This window comes from Equus przewalskii, chromosome 20, assembly GCF_037783145.1.
Source record: "Equus przewalskii isolate Varuska chromosome 20, EquPr2, whole genome shotgun sequence".
Classification (NCBI taxonomy): Eukaryota; Metazoa; Chordata; class Mammalia; order Perissodactyla; family Equidae; genus Equus; species Equus przewalskii.
The window spans coordinates 2,514,249-2,529,203 of NC_091850.1; the positions used below are offsets into that span (position 1 = coordinate 2,514,249).

Genomic DNA, 14,955 nt, shown 5'->3' on the forward strand with positions numbered 1-14,955 from the left:
CCCACATCCACAACATTTTGTGTGTAATTAGACATGACCACCTTTGCATATAAGACACAAAGTTGTGCTCACACATACACAATGACCTCCAGATAACTAACTACGCAGACACACAACTCACTGGTTGAGGCAGGGAGTGTAGGAATTCTTGTCTTCCTCAATGATGGACACTATGAGAGTGATCAGCTTGGACCAGAAGTCGAGGTTCTTGATGCTGGGGCCCTGCTCCTCTGGGGGAACTTCCCCTTTCTTGGCCTGGAAGAGGCAGTGGACACGTTGGCCACAAGGGGTCTAGGGGTGGGGGCCTCACTCAGTCCATTATGGAGGGGTAGGAGGTTGGTGAGGAAGGGGCCCCATTAACATGTGTGGTCTAGCTGGGAGGTCTGCATGAAAAGGAACTGAACTCGTGTAAACTAGCCCAAACAGAGGTCAGGTCCACACAGCTCCAAGAAGCTTAATTAGACTCAACTCAATAAAACTGAATGGAACTGAATTTAGTTGAACAAACTCAGACCCACTAAACCAAATGGAACAGAAATGAATGCAAATCAGACCCACTTAGCTTAACAGATGGCAGTTCTCAGAGTTAATTCAGTGGGACTGAACTTGGGCCAGCTACACTGAATGGAGTGGAATTGAATTTAACTGGATTGAAATGAACTCAAATAAACTCAATTGGATTGAACCTAATCAACTTGTCCAAGATCAACATCAGCCTAATTCAAAATAATGGAGATAAATTGACTTGAACTCACCCAACCCAATTTAATCTAATTCAACTCAATCCAAGTCAACCCAACCCAACCCTACCTACTCAACTCAACCTAACATATTCAGGCTAACTCTATCCAACTTTAGTCAATCAATGGAAATAAATGCACCTAAATGCAATGGAAATGAGCCCAACTCAACTCAGTTGAACTCAGCTGTACCTAACCCAATGACCCACCTCATCCTAACTCAAGCCAACTCAACTGAGTCAAGAACAACTTCAACTCAAGTCAACTGAATGGAAATAAATGATTTTGTACTCAAACTCAATGCAATCCAACTCAGTTCAGCTCACTAATTAGCCGAGAACAATGTTATCTTAAGTCAACCAAATAGAGATAAATGGAACTAAACTGACTGTAGTTGAACTAAACTCAACCCAACTTAATCCACTTCGCCTCCACCCAATTCAATTAAGAGCAACTGGATTTCAACTCAAGTCAACTGAATGCAAGTGAACAAGAGGAAATAAAGTTGAACAGAGCTCAGCTTCTGTGTTCTCTCCCATCAGCCGGAGCTGAGAGAGGGCCACTCCAGCTCCCGCAGCCCCCGAGATTCCCCCCTCCCAGTGCTAATCACCCTGGGCCGTAAAGCTCTGATTTCTACATCTTTCCCTCCTACTAGAGTCTAAGGTCTTGGAACCCTTTCTGACAATCTTGGGACATTGTATGTGTAGATAAACATGTGCTGAAGGATCTCAGATAAGTTGAGTTGAAATGATCAAAACCGAACTCTACTCAAGCCATTCAATGTAACGCAACATCTGTTGAATGCTGACTTTATTCCAGGCATGCTGTGTTATGCCAAACTCAATGAAGTTTTACCAAAACCAAACCTATGGAGCAGCCATTGTGTATCGGGTGCTAAGCACTTAACTATAGTTTATCTAAAGCTTGTGTCTCATTAAATCTTCTTCTCAATCCTGAGATGTGGGTTTATGACCCCACTTCACAGATGGAGATACTGAGGCTCAGAACAGTCTGTCACCTGGGAGGGGGCAGATCTGGGGCTTGGGCCAGGGTCTGGTTGCCATTCCCTATCCTGGGGTCCTCACCGGGTCTGTCTGGTACTCCCGACTGTACAGCTCGTGACAGTTGTTGAAGATGTACTCGTAAGTGGAGTTGAGGCAGGCTTTCACACAGTCCTTCACCACCTGGCTGGCGCGGGGAGGGCTCTGGAGCTCTTGCACCTGGAGAGAGGGAGACGGGCATGGGTGGGCACAGCCAGGACAGGAGGTGCCCAAGAAGCGGCTACAAGTGGTTCTGGGCTCTGCTGGAGCAGTAGGAAAGCAGAGGGTCGCTGAGAAGGGCACAGCCCTCCAGGCGAAATGTTCCGCGTCTAGGAGCTAAGAGTCCTGGAGAGGCTCCCTGCAGAGCTAACGGGGCTGGGTCCCCTTCCCCACCTTCATCCGAAAGAAGGTGATGCTGGTGAGGAGGTCCACAGTGGATTTGAGGTCCTGGAGTCTCTCCGGGCTGCTGGCTGGGAAGTTATTCTGTTGGAAGGGAGAAGAGAGGCGGGGTTACGGAAGAGGGCTGGGAGACAGTGTCTGAGGGAAGACACGAGAGTCCCCAAGTTTCAGGAGGTGGCGGGGGTCAATGAGAACACCTTGAGGCAACTGGGGGATCTGCTGGATGCACCAAGCACGTTGGGCAGGTGCTGCCCACATATGTGGACACGTGTCAAAGGAACACATTCCACACGTTAAGATGGGTCCTCCCACATGCACGCCCACTGGGAGCGGTCTCCTCTGGACACACTTGTGCGGGGGGGTGAGCAAGTCGTCATGCATGCACTTCTCACCCGGTACATGGAGAGGTCGATCCGCAGGGAGTTATGCAGCTGGTCCAGGAGTTTGACAAAGCGCTCTTTCTGAGGAGGCAGAGGAGGAGGAAGATGGATGGAAGCGGGGACTTGGGGGTCAAATGTAGCAGCTAAAGGGGCTGCCATGTTGGCTGAGCACTTACTATACACTAAGGGTACCCCATCCACCATTGAACTGAACCCTCAAAACATCTGTTTCCATTCTACAGAGGAGTAAACTGAGGCTCAGAGAGGGCAAGTGGCTGGTGCAAAGTCACACAGCAAGTCAGATCCAGACTGGGGACCGAGGAACCACACAGAGTCTGACCCGCACAGGGTTGGGCTCTCCCTCATCCCCTAGCCCTGACCCCTGGGACTGACCCCGAAGTTGGAGGCAGCGAAGCGGTCTGAGGCAGACACATTGGTGGAGGCGGTGGTGTGCGCGTAGTAGGCATTGATGTTGGCGAGCAGGGTGCTCATGACGGCAGGCACCCCGGGGCACATGTACTTGGAGGAGAGGCAGGCAAAGTGGCTGGTGGGAGGGAGCAGGAGGCGCTGGGCCTGGTGTCCAGCCAGGGTGGGCCACATCCCCCCAGAATGCCTCCGAGACAGCATCCATGAGTGGCTCCCCTGACCCCCGAACTGCCCCCTTTCCCTCTGCCTGATTCCACCCTCCCTGCTCACCTCTCTCCTCTCTGGGTCGCCCTATTTCTGCCTCTAACTCTGCCTCTTGTCCCTGTCACTCCAGCCCCCAGCAATGGCACTTTCCTAACCTTCAGGGGAATTACATAACCCCCACCACACCTACTGCCCCTCTGCCTCCTCCCCCCAAGAACTCTGTCCACTTGGTGCCCCACCCCCACCCCCAGCTTCCTGCACCTCGCCCTCATGTCCACCCCGGCCTGCAGCCTCACGTCATGGCTTGATAGATGGACTCGACGCCATAGCGCATGGCAAACTCATCCACAATCTCCTGGGCTGTCTCATCGTAGTAAACCTTCCAGGCGTCGTCGCCCTTGGCATCTGGGATCTTCACGACTCCATTGTTCTGCACGTCCGTCACGAAGTGGAACAGGTTCTGCCACCACAAGGGAAAAGGTGTCACAGAGACTGCAAGAGGGCAGGAGGGGCCAGAGATCCCAGGTCTGGCGCAGCTTACATCATCTATTCATCTGTCTGTGCATTAGTTCATTCACCCACTCTTTCACCCACCCATCCATCCGGCTACCCAAAATTTCACCTATCCACTCATCCATCCTTCCGCTAATTCAACCACACATCCATCCACCCACCCGCCCACCCATCCATCTGTCTGTCTGTCCATATATCCACTTGCCCAGCCACCCATCCATTCAACTAGGCAAAAATTCACCCATCCAGTAATCCTCCCTTCTAGCAATTCAACCACACATCCATCCATCCCATCCATTTACCCACAACTTAATCTGTCCACCCAACAAGTCATCCATCCATCTACCTGACTACTAAAAATTTCACCCATGCACACATCCATACTTCCAACAGCTCGACCACACATCCATCCACCCATCCTTCCTTCTGTCCTTCCACACATCCATCCATCCATCCATCTGTCCAACTGCCTGTCTGCCCACCCATCCATAAATCCACCCACCCACCCACCCAACTACCCCAAAATTCATCTATCTACTCGTCCTTTCATCTAATAACTCCACCACACATCCATCTATCCCATGCAGCTACCCACAACCTAACTGTCCATCCAACAATTCATCCACCCACTGGTTCAACCATCCACCACTCATATATCTATCTACCCATCAATTTATCCATCCATCCATCCATCATCCATCTTTATACCCATCTACTCACCCATCCATCTATCCAACTACCCCCAAATTCACCCATCCACTCATCTATACTTCCAGTAGTTCAACCACACATCCACCTGCCAATCTGTCCATCTTTCTATTCATCACTCATTCAGCCATTCAATCATTTATTTATTCAACAGACTGAATTCTTTCCAGGAGCCCGCAGGCAGCTGGAAGAGACAGACCAAAACACAAACAGCCCAACCCTGAGTGTTCGGGGCTGGGACAGATGGAAGGACCTGGAGCTGGGTAGTGAGAGTCTGTCTGGAGGTCAGAGAAGGCTTTCCAAGGAGGGGGCCCTGAAGCTGGACCTTGATGGATGGAGAGTTTTCCAGGAAGAGAGGATAGCATGTGGGACAGTCTCAGGGGTCCAGGGGAGTGTGGATGGCGTGGCTGGAAAGAGGAAGGTGAAGCTGGGGCAGGCAGGAATGGCGAGTGGAGGCAATGTGGGAGGTCACGCTGAGCTCCGAAGGCAGGGTGGGGCAGGGGGTCTCACCTCATGAAGACAGGTGTACTGGACATGGTAGGGGGCCACCTTCTCCTCGCCTTTGATCTCCACACTGATGTGTAGCCGGATGGCACCCGACACAGCGGATTTGTCAGTCCGCTTGTCTGCAGGGCAGAAAGGGATGGCTGCATCAGAGCTTCTCAATACAGCCCTGGGCTGTTTCAACGCATGCATGACTGCAGCCCTCCTGGACCCCCTGAAATTCAGGCCTGGCTGTCTCTCCGCCAGTTGGCTCCCGAGGCTGGTGTCTCTCCTGCTAGACTAGAATGCTCAGCCGTGTCTCTCCGTTCACACTAGGACCCCAGACCTTGCTTCCTCAGCCAGATTAAATTCCCAGGTCTGTGTCTCTCTCGTTAGACTAGGAGCCCCAGGCCTGCTTCTCCTCCAGGCTCTGTCTCTCCCAGCAGATGAAGCTCCCCAGAGTCTACTCATCTTCTTAGACAGGGTTCCTGAGTCTGTGCCTCTGTCCTCAGACTAGGATCTCCAGGTCTTGCTTCCTGTCTCCCCCATCAGAATGGGATATCTAGATTTCCTCAACCAAACTAAGAAGTTCCTGGGTTCTGCTCACCCCTCACAGACTGGGTTCCTCCTACGCCCTCAGATTGGGCTTATAGACCCTGCCTCCCCCATCAGATTGGGCTCACAGATGCTGCTCAGCTTCTTAGATAGGGTTCTTGGTTCTGTAGCTCCTCTCTCAGATTAGGATTCCCAAACTATACCTCCTCCTTCAGACTGGATTCTCCAAGTTCAATCTTCCTTCTTAGATTGGATCCCTGGGGCAGTGCCTCTCTCCTCGGACTAGGATCCCCAGGTCTTGCTTCCTGTCTCTGCCATAAGACTGGGATGTGCAGATTCTGTCCCTCCCTCACCGTCCCAAACTGAACTAAGAGGTTCCTGGGCTCTGCTCACTCTCTCCGGCTGGGTGCTTCCTGCCGCCATCAGACTAAGCCCAAAGACCCTGCCTCCTCCATCAGATTGGGCTCCTAGACCACTCCTGACACTGAGTCTCTCCCCTCCAGCCTTGTTCCCCACTTTGGCTGGCTCCCTGGGGCCCACGCCCCTGCAGAACCCCACCCTCACTCACCCAGGTTGTACCACACGTCCATCTCGCCGCTGAGTGTCCGCACCTCGATGATGGTCTGCCCCAGGAAGTCGTCAGATTCCCTCTTGAACCGCTGCTTCACTCGGGATTTGATGTCATCATCCTCATCCCAAACGCGCACCTTGATTCGGTCAGAGGAGTTGTGACATTCACTGCAGGGGGGAGGGGAGGCGAGGGCAGGGGTCAGGCGGCCAGCACGGGCTGCTCTAGGAGCCCCCTTCAGCTCCCACAGCAGGGAGCCCCACGCCGAGGGCCGGGGGCCCCACCGGGCACTTACAAGTGGAAGTTCTCCTCCCACACGGGGTTCAGGTTCCCATAGATGGTCTTTGTCCGTTTCTTGGTCTTCCCCACCTGGACGGTGACATAGGGGTCACTGGATCCCGTCTTGTCCTTTGCCTGCAAGCCCTGGGCACAGACCACTGGGAGACACACAGGACAGATACAGCGTGGGCTCAAGGAGCAAGCCATGCCAAGAACGGTCACTGGCACAGGCTCCAGGCTGCTGCTAGGGATGCCCAGGACGGACCAAGGGCTTGGTTCTGGCCACAGGCGCCAGAGGGCACACCCACTGGGCACACTAGGCTTGCTGAAGAGTTAACACCCAGGGAACCCTCAGCCACTGAAGGATGGAAAGATGCCCCAGGGCCACCCTTGGGTGGGACATTCTCAAGTGTGTGCTCCACCCTGCTCCCCTAAGGTCTCCAGCAGGATCCAGCCTGCAGCAGCTGTCGCCTGCTCATTGGCGCCCCCTGCAGGGCTCCTTCCCTCCCTGCTCCCAGCCTCATGTCTCCACCCCCTACTGGGGCTTCCTGGGACCACCTCCCTGCTACGCCGTGCTGCCCTCAAGTCCTCTTCTTGGGGTCTGGTTCTGGGGGGCACCCACCAAGACGCACCCAGAGAGAGTGTCAGGCACACACGTTTGGAGGCATACTTGCACATCCCGTGAGCACAAATGCACACACACATGGACGTGGGGAAGACATAGACATGCTCAAGTACACGCAGCAAAAGGGAAGAAGCGGCGTGGGAGGGGGCACAGGGGGCTAAGGCGAAGGGACTCCGTGGCCACCCCGGCGCCCCGCGGCCTCACCGGTGATGCTGATTTTGGCCGACCACTTGGACGTGCCGTCCAGCACGCTCTGCTTGACCGCCTTCATCTGCTGCGTGTGCGTGGTCTTGGTCACCGCGAAGATCTCCTGGATGAGCTCGAAGATCTCGGGCTTGTTGCGCTCCCGGATCTTCATGCGGTCCTTGAGCACCATGATGATGTTCTGCGTCCGGTCCTCCGCCCCGTGCTTGGAGCTCTTCTCCGCCGCCCCTAAGGACGCAGACGCCCCTCACTGTCCAGAGCGCACTCCCTCACCCAAGTGAGAACTCCCGCTCCCACTCCAGAGCTTCCTCGGCTGCGGCCACGGGCACTTTAAGCCGTGGGGGTTCAGGTGAACCACCCGCAAAAGCTACAGCTGCGACAGCTTTCTACTTGCTCTCTCAATCCCCCTCCCACCAGGCCTTTCACCCTTCAATCCCCGTCCCCTCCCTGAGCCCTTCATTCCCTGTCCTCCAGTCCACCAGTCCTCGTGAGTCCCCCCACCCACCTCCCTCCAAGACCCCTTCCCTTGTCTGACACCTCTCCCCCACACTGAGCCCTTTCTCATTCGTAGCCCCTTCCTTTCTTTGAGCTAACCCTAACCTATTTTGCTGCCTCTCATTAACCCCGCCCTTTGCACAGTGTAGCTCGTCCCTGAGCCCCTCCACACCCGTCTCTGACCGTCTCACGTCCTTTCCCCTCCTCTGACCCCCTAATCCTCGCCCCACCGAGTCCCGCCCCGTAGCCCCACCCCCTTTGTTTGCCCCTCCCCTCCCCGCCCTCCGCCCCGCCCATTCCACAAAGCCTCGCCTATCTCCGATGCCCCGCCCCTCCGCCCCGTCTCCGCGGGGCCCCGCCCCTTCTCCACGTCCATCCCCGCCCACTCCTCGAAGCCTCGCCGATCTCCGATGCCCCGCCCCCGCCCCGCCCCCTACCCACTCCCAGCCGGCTCCAGTCCCGCTCCCCGCGCCCCGCGCTTGCTCACGCTGCAAGCAGTCTGCGTTGAGCAGGTCCTGGCACTTCTCGTGGCACTTGACGCCGCACTCGGTGCAGCGCATGCCCTGCCGCGCGATGCCCCACAGCAGCCCCTCACACTCGTAGCAGTAGGTGGGCGTGGTGGCCGTCCACACCTCGAAGTTGTGCGGCGTCGTGCATGAGATGGGGTAGATTAAGGCTTGCAGGGTCTTCTTGTAAACGTGGTTTTTCTGCGGGGAGGGAGGGCGTGCGGCATGGGGCGCGGGGCCCTAACCCGCGGACACTGTCCTGCCCGCCCTCACCCAGGTCTGAGTACAGTAAAGGCCCAGTCCTTCCCCAGCCCCACGCTGTCTGTCGGAATCCCTGGGTTCTGCGCACGGTCTGTGCTTGCTGGGTGCTGCGTCATCCAGTTGTGGAGGGCCAGGAATGCCTGTCTCTGCCATACCCTCCTCCTCTTCCTCCAGGAGCCCCCGGCCCAGCCCACCCCCCAACGGGGCGAGGAGGAGGGCCCGACGCACCAGCTCCTCGTTGTTCAAAGTGCTGGAGGCCAAGGCGGAGGTGATGCCTGCTTTTCTGGACTGGACCAGGGACTGGGGCAGGCGAGTCACCGAGGGAGTCACAGAAGTTGATTGACAGCCATGGGGTTGTCACCGAGAGCAGAATCCACAGCCAGGGTTTGGGGCCACCGGCCACAGAATCAAGCCACAGCCACGAATAGGAAACAAGTCACAGGAGCGGGAGAACCAGTGAAGAATTGGGAAGTGACAGAGGCTCCAGGTTAGAAGGGACCCTGGAAGGTGTGAGCAGCCCCACACCCCTGACTCACCCCTCCCCCACCATCATGGACCAGACTCTGGAGTCACGCTTGGCTGCGGTCACCAGCTACAGAGCAGAACCACCAGCCACACCATAAACCAAAGTGGGGAGTCACCTGCTCTCTTCCCCACCCATGAACTGTAGGATGTGGAAAGGTTCACTCCCGAGAACTCATGGGTTGGGGCCAGTTGGAAGAGCTCAGTGCAGGAGTCTGGGGAGGAGGCTCTGGGGCCAGGTCACCATCACTCACCATGGCCTGAAGTGTCCATGCAGCACGCAGGGTAGAAATTAGATTACGTTAGTCCCAGAGAATGCCTTGCCAGCCCCCAGCCCAAGGTCCGCCATGGGCAGTTGTACAGGTTGAGCACTGCTTGCGGCAGGCCTGCTCTGCTGGGGGAGAGGAGGGCACAGGCACTCACCAGATCACTCACGAGGGGGATGGGCTTCCTCTTGCGGATGTCCGGCATGCTGTCAATGATGATGAGACCACCGCCAGGGCTGCAAGACACACACAGGGCATCAAGGGCCCAGGAAAGTCCCCTTCCTCCAACAGACACCATCTGAGGCCTGGGCAGGACAATTGATCTCCCAGGGTGTTAAGAGTTGAGTTGTGTCCCCCACAAAGATACACTGAAGTCCTAACCCTCATTACCTCAGAAAGCAACCTTGTTTGAAAATCGGAGGGTTGCAGATGTAATTAGCTAAGATGAGGTCCTAGTGGGATGGGCCCAATCCAACAGGACTGGTGCCTTTATAGAAGAAAGACGGGCGTGTGACAGGGCAGGGACTGGAGTGCCGCGTCTGCAAGCCAAGGAGTACCCAGGGTCGCAGGCAACTCCCGGAGGCTAGGAAGGCAAGGAAGGATTCACCCTCAGGCGTCAGAGGAGGCGCCGCTCACGCTGGGCTTTGGACTTCTGGCCCCCAGAACAGTGAGAGAAGTTCCTGGGCCTCAACTTCCTCATCTGGGAAATGGGAGATGATGCCGTTGCTCACGTTTAATGAAAATTTGAGTTAAGGCACATCTAAATAATGTCCTAAAATATCAATGAAAGCTTTTTTTATGCTCAAGATTGCAAATACATGTGTGTGTTTAAAATCTATTCTGGAAGGAGCGACTTCAGAGCCCGTGGGAAGGAGATAACTGGAAATCGTTTCTGCTGTCGCCACTTGGCAGGTTTGCCGTAACTGGTGAATGTGAAAATGAGCACCGGGGCGATGCCACGGGGGCCTGTCCAAGCCCCCTTTCCTGAGAGCTGCACTCATCCAGAGTCTTCTGGTGTGCCTCCTCACCAGAAGGCTCCACTGGCCACTGGGGGGGGGGGAGGGGGAGGGGGAGAGAGGGAGGGAGAGAGAGGGAAAGAGGGAGAGAGAGAGGGAGAGAGAGAGATGCCTGGCAGCAAGGGATGCTGGAAGGGATGCCTGAGCGCCTCCTCCAGAAAGCGTGTCACAGGAAGGCCCAGGGCGGCCTCGCCTCAAGGCTCCCCTCCCAGGACCCCTGCTCCTCCGGGGTCAGGGCTCCATCTCCCTGCCCGTTTGCAGAGGACGTACAACAGAAAGAGGTCACTCTTCTGCTGCTATTTTAAAACAGTAGTGTCATTTAAAAATATCTTTTGCATCTTCTAAACTCACCACCCAAATTCTGGAAAAAAAAAAAAAAACCCTGAAAATGAGTAACTAAAGAAGTTAGATAAGACAAAACGCCCCATTTAAGACCAAAGGACTGGTGTCAATGAAAGAGGCAGCAACCTGGTGACAATCCGAGAGTTACGAGCAGCATGGAAGGAGGAAGCGCCCTCCAGGGACGCAGGTGTACGTGCAGGAATGGGTTTCTCCTCTAGCTCACACTGATTTCCAGGGGGAAGTGGCTTTGAAACACGTGAGTGACTGGGAAAAGGCAAGGACCTCTCCGGACTCAGTTTCCCGATCTGTAAACTAGGGGCAGTGACCCCAAGAGTTTGTGGGAGCATCCTACATGTTACTATCTCGGGCTCCTGCCCCGCCTGAGTGCTCTGTGACGGCGCCCACCTGATGTCACCCATGCTGTCAGCCCGGGCCCTGTCTAAATGGAGCCTCTCCCAGCCCTCGCTGGCCTGAAGCTCTGTGCGCACCCGCCACCAGGCTCTGGGTTCACACCTTCCTCCCGCCCCACAGCTCCGTTACTCACCCGCCCTTGAACCACAACGATTTGGACATCTCTCCTTCTCCCCGGGCCTGCAGGACACACACAGACATGGTCAGTGTGGCGGCCCCTTCCCAGGGTGGGGCAGGCACCAAACCCACTTCTGTCTCCCCTTGGCCTGGGAGTCAGAAGGCCCAGGGCCTAGTCCTCACTGTGTGTCCTTAGGGAGCTCACTGGCTTTCTCTGGGCCTCCATCTGTCCATCTGTAAGATGGGGAGAGAGGAGATGCTCTCTGCCACCAACCTCAGGGGGCTTGGCCTCCTGTCTGTCACACCTGGGGATTCGTTAGTGTCATCTCCCACAGCAGCTCATGCTCCACAGCCCTAGGATTCTCCAGAGCTGGTCAAACACTCTCACGATTCCGTCATTCTCTAAACTCCCTTCAGCTTCCCTGGCTCATCTGATCTTGTGCCCCAGGGCCTTTGACAGAGCTGTGCCACCTGTTTGTATGCCCTCCAACCTGCACCTGACCAGCCTCCACTTATCATTCAGGTCTCAGTGTAGACCCAGGGTCAACACCCCCCACCTCCCTTGCAGCTAAAGGATGGCATGGTGGGGGTGGGGTGAGGAGGGTCCAGGACTCGCTTCTGAAATATTGTTAAAGTATGTTGGATATCCCTTCTCCTTAAGTGTCACCTCCTCCAGGAAGTTTTCCTGATTGCTTGGAACAGTTTTATGCCCCTTCTGTGAAACCCACAGCTCCTGCTCATGTTTCTTTTTCTTGTCGTGTCACTGGTTGCATTACAAGGGTAGCTCCTATTTTTTCATTTAATTTGCTGACACTGAGAGTTATTCAGTTGACTTTGCTGTACACCCTTTTCTGCCTTTCAAATTGAGAACCATGAGATTGTATTGCTTAGTCAAAAAAATGCTATTTTACAACTAATAAGAAATTTGATTGGAAACTCTGTGGCTCTGATGGTTGATGGCCTAAGACTCTGGGCATCTGTTTAGGATCTCCTCCTGCTGGCCTCACCCCAGTTTGGAAGGTCATCCTGGATGGTGACACGGCTTTGTCCCCAGCCCAGAGCAGGCTGAATGTAGGAAGAAGTGAACGGCCTCACTCCTACTGCCCATCTGGACAGTCACTCTGACCCTGAGGCCAAGTCTCTCTTTCACCTAATTTGTTTTCCGATACCGACCAGACCTCAGACCCTTCTCAGCCCTGACGCTGACCACACTGCGACCCCAAGCACTGACTTCTTCCCCAACACCAGTTTTAACCCTGACCTCTGATCTCTGACTGCTGCCCTGACCCTGACCTACATCCCTATCCCTAATCTCTATCTCTGTTCATGAACTTGACCCCTGACATGGGTATAGCCATGACCTCAGCTTGACTTCCGCTCCAGGTTCCAGCTCACCTCTCCTCCTTCCCCAGGAGGAAACCCCAGGCTGGGCAGGGGAGGTTGGGCGGGGCCTTGGTGGGCCAGCTAGTTGCGGGTAGAGCAAGCAGGCACGAGTGAGGCCGAGGAAGGGCTTCTTTGGGCACGGTGGGGTCAGGGTGCTGGTGGGGCCAAGGAGGGGTCAGATGGGACAGGGGCTGGGCCAGGAATGGTAGGGCAGGCGACCAGGGTAGGCACGGTTGGGGCTAAGGAAGGGCCAGGCCGGGGGTGTGTAGGGAGGCTGGTGTGGGGGGCGCCAAGGAAGGACCAAATGTATGGGAGCATACGCAAGATGGGTAGGGTGGGGAAGTGGGCATGGTCAGGCTGGCATGGGCAAGGCTAGTGAAAAGCCAGAGTAGGTGGGGCGTGGGCGGAAAGGAGAGGTGGGCGTGGCCCGGCTGTCGTGGGCGTGGCTCGGCTGCTGTGGGCGTGGCCTGGCTGCCGTGGGCGTGGCTCGGCTGCTGTGGGCGTGGCCCGGCTGTCGTGGGCGTGGCTCGGCTGCTGTGGGCGTGGCCCGGCTGCCGTGGGCGTGGCGGGGCATTGGGCACGGCCAGGCTGGGGTGGGCTGGCGCTGCTTTCGCTCACCTCCTGCAGCTGCAGCCGCACTTTGTTGAAGGCTCGCAGCCAGTTGGCCTTGGCCCTGGACATGGAGTCCTGACCTTCCTGGCCTTCCTCATCCTCTCGTGGCCTGAAACTGAGGCGAGGGGTTTCATGAGGCTCCAGGGCAGGCTCTCCTTGAGCAGCACCCTGCAAGCGATGCCGGGCCCTCCGTGGGCTCCCTGTCCCTTCAGAGTCAGGATGCCCCGCCTGTGCCCGCTCTGAGTGGCCTTGGTGCCACTGCCCCCTTCCCACATGCCCATCACCTCTCTGACACCTTTGGGTCCCCGGCTCCCCTTTCCACCCTCCTGGCCCCTCTGTCCCTTTATAATCCTATTTGCCCAGGGTCTTTCCCATGCTCTTGTGGCCTCGGCTCCTCACACCCCTAAGATCCCTTCATGACCCCACCTGAGCCCCTCGGACCCCAGTGAACCCCTTTTGACTTTTCCCACCTTCCCATCACTTCTGATCCTTTCAATAAACCCGTGACCCTGGGACAGCCTCCCCCACCCCCCAGGCCCACGCTGGCCCTGTTGCCACCCCAGTGACTCCACGACCTTGTGACAGCCCTCAGCCCCTCCCGTTACCTCTCCTCAGCCTTGGGGGGCTCAGGTTCTGGCGCCCGCTCAGCTGTAGGCCCCTCCTTGGACACAGCTGACTCAGGGGCTGCCTTGGCCATGTCAGGGCCCTCAGCAGGAACAGCCAGGGCCTTGTCCTCCTTCTTGGGGGCGGCCGGTGGGAGGCTGACACGCTTGAAGTCTTTGGGCTCAGCCACAGCCACCTCCTCACGCTGGGCATAGCCACCGATGTCGTCGGGCACCTCCTCCTCCTCCTCCAACTCCTCCTCATCCTCAGGCAGCTCCTCCTCCTCCTCCAGGAAGTCCTCCAGCTCCTCCTCCAGCTCCTCCTCCAGCTCCTCCTCGTCCTGGTCCCAGCGCGGCGAGTCCTTGTGGTAGCTGACCGAGCTGTGGCAGGAGTGGTAGGAGTCGCGGTCCCGCTCGTCCTCCAGCTCGGAGCCCTGCAGGCTCTGCTCGTCCGGCTCGAAGTCCTCGCTCAGCTGCGAGCTGCCCTGGCTCAGCTCCCCGGAGGAGGCGTAGTGGCTGCTGCCCGTGGGGCTGTGAGGACAGGTCAGGCCTCAGGGGCCAGGGTTCAGAGCTGCTGCCCACCCCAGCCCCTGCCACACAGGTTCCATCACCCAGCCATTCGCTCAGCACTGGTTGAGCACTACTGTGCACCAGGTCCCACTCTAGGCACCAGGGAAACACACCCATGAACAAAAGAGACAAAAATCCCTGCCCTCGTGGCATTTACCCTGAGAGGGCAGGCAGTAAAACTAGATGGATGACAATTAGTGATCATCGATGACCTACTGTGTGCCACTCCTGTCCAGGCACTGTGGAGGCTCCGCCCACATGACGGGGAACTCGAATCAGTGTCCTTGCCATGGCCCCCTTGGAGACCTAGTGCTCCTGAAACTTGAACATAGCTGCGCCTGGCTCTTGATGTCCCCCCACATGGACCTGCTCCTCCCACTGCTGAGTCCCGCCTTCACCAGGGAGCCGGGCCTCCTCGCCTCCGCTCCTCACCTCAGCCTCATTCACAGCCCAGCTGTGGCGGGCGCCCTTGGCTCCACCTCACAGACAGATGCAAAACGCACCCACTTCCTTGCACCCTGGGTCCCACCCGAGTCCGGGCCTCCATCTCCACTAGATGCTGTCCCATGTCCGCCCCAGTCCCGGACAGGCCCTGTTTCCTGTGGAAGCAGCAGAGGGGCTTCTTTGAATTGTAAACCCAATCATATTCCTCCCGTTTCAAGCTCTACCATGGCTCCCAGAGCCCTTGGAACAAAACTGGAGGCGTGCCCTGCTCCCCAGTGTGGCCC

General features: G+C 56.7%; 1 protein-coding gene across 4 annotated transcripts in view; it reads right to left on the reverse strand.

Annotated features, from left to right (window-relative positions):
* The window catches only part of UNC13A (unc-13 homolog A), a 61,779-nt gene that overhangs the window by 24,428 nt on the left and 22,396 nt on the right, over positions 1–14,955 (reverse strand). For 3 of the 4 annotated variants that reach the window (XM_070586543.1, XM_070586544.1, XM_070586542.1), the window contains exons 10-25: positions 13,661–14,188; positions 13,062–13,170; positions 11,077–11,123; positions 9,332–9,410; positions 8,615–8,686; positions 8,107–8,326; positions 7,125–7,352; positions 6,312–6,453; positions 6,017–6,186; positions 4,921–5,036; positions 3,486–3,649; positions 2,953–3,103; positions 2,572–2,640; positions 2,174–2,263; positions 1,826–1,960; positions 122–255 (exon numbers count right to left, since the gene is read on the reverse strand). In XM_070586543.1, the coding sequence (XP_070442644.1) occupies positions 122–255; positions 1,826–1,960; positions 2,174–2,263; positions 2,572–2,640; positions 2,953–3,103; positions 3,486–3,649; positions 4,921–5,036; positions 6,017–6,186; positions 6,312–6,453; positions 7,125–7,352; positions 8,107–8,326; positions 8,615–8,686; positions 9,332–9,410; positions 11,077–11,123; positions 13,062–13,170; positions 13,661–14,188 (2,454 nt within the window). Of the gene's footprint in view, positions 1–121; positions 256–1,825; positions 1,961–2,173; positions 2,264–2,571; positions 2,641–2,952; positions 3,104–3,485; positions 3,650–4,920; positions 5,037–6,016; positions 6,187–6,311; positions 6,454–7,124; positions 7,353–8,106; positions 8,327–8,614; positions 8,687–9,162; positions 9,169–9,331; positions 9,411–11,076; positions 11,124–13,061; positions 13,171–13,660; positions 14,189–14,955 lie in introns of all 4 variants that reach the window. The other variant, XM_070586541.1, reaches the window with a different exon arrangement.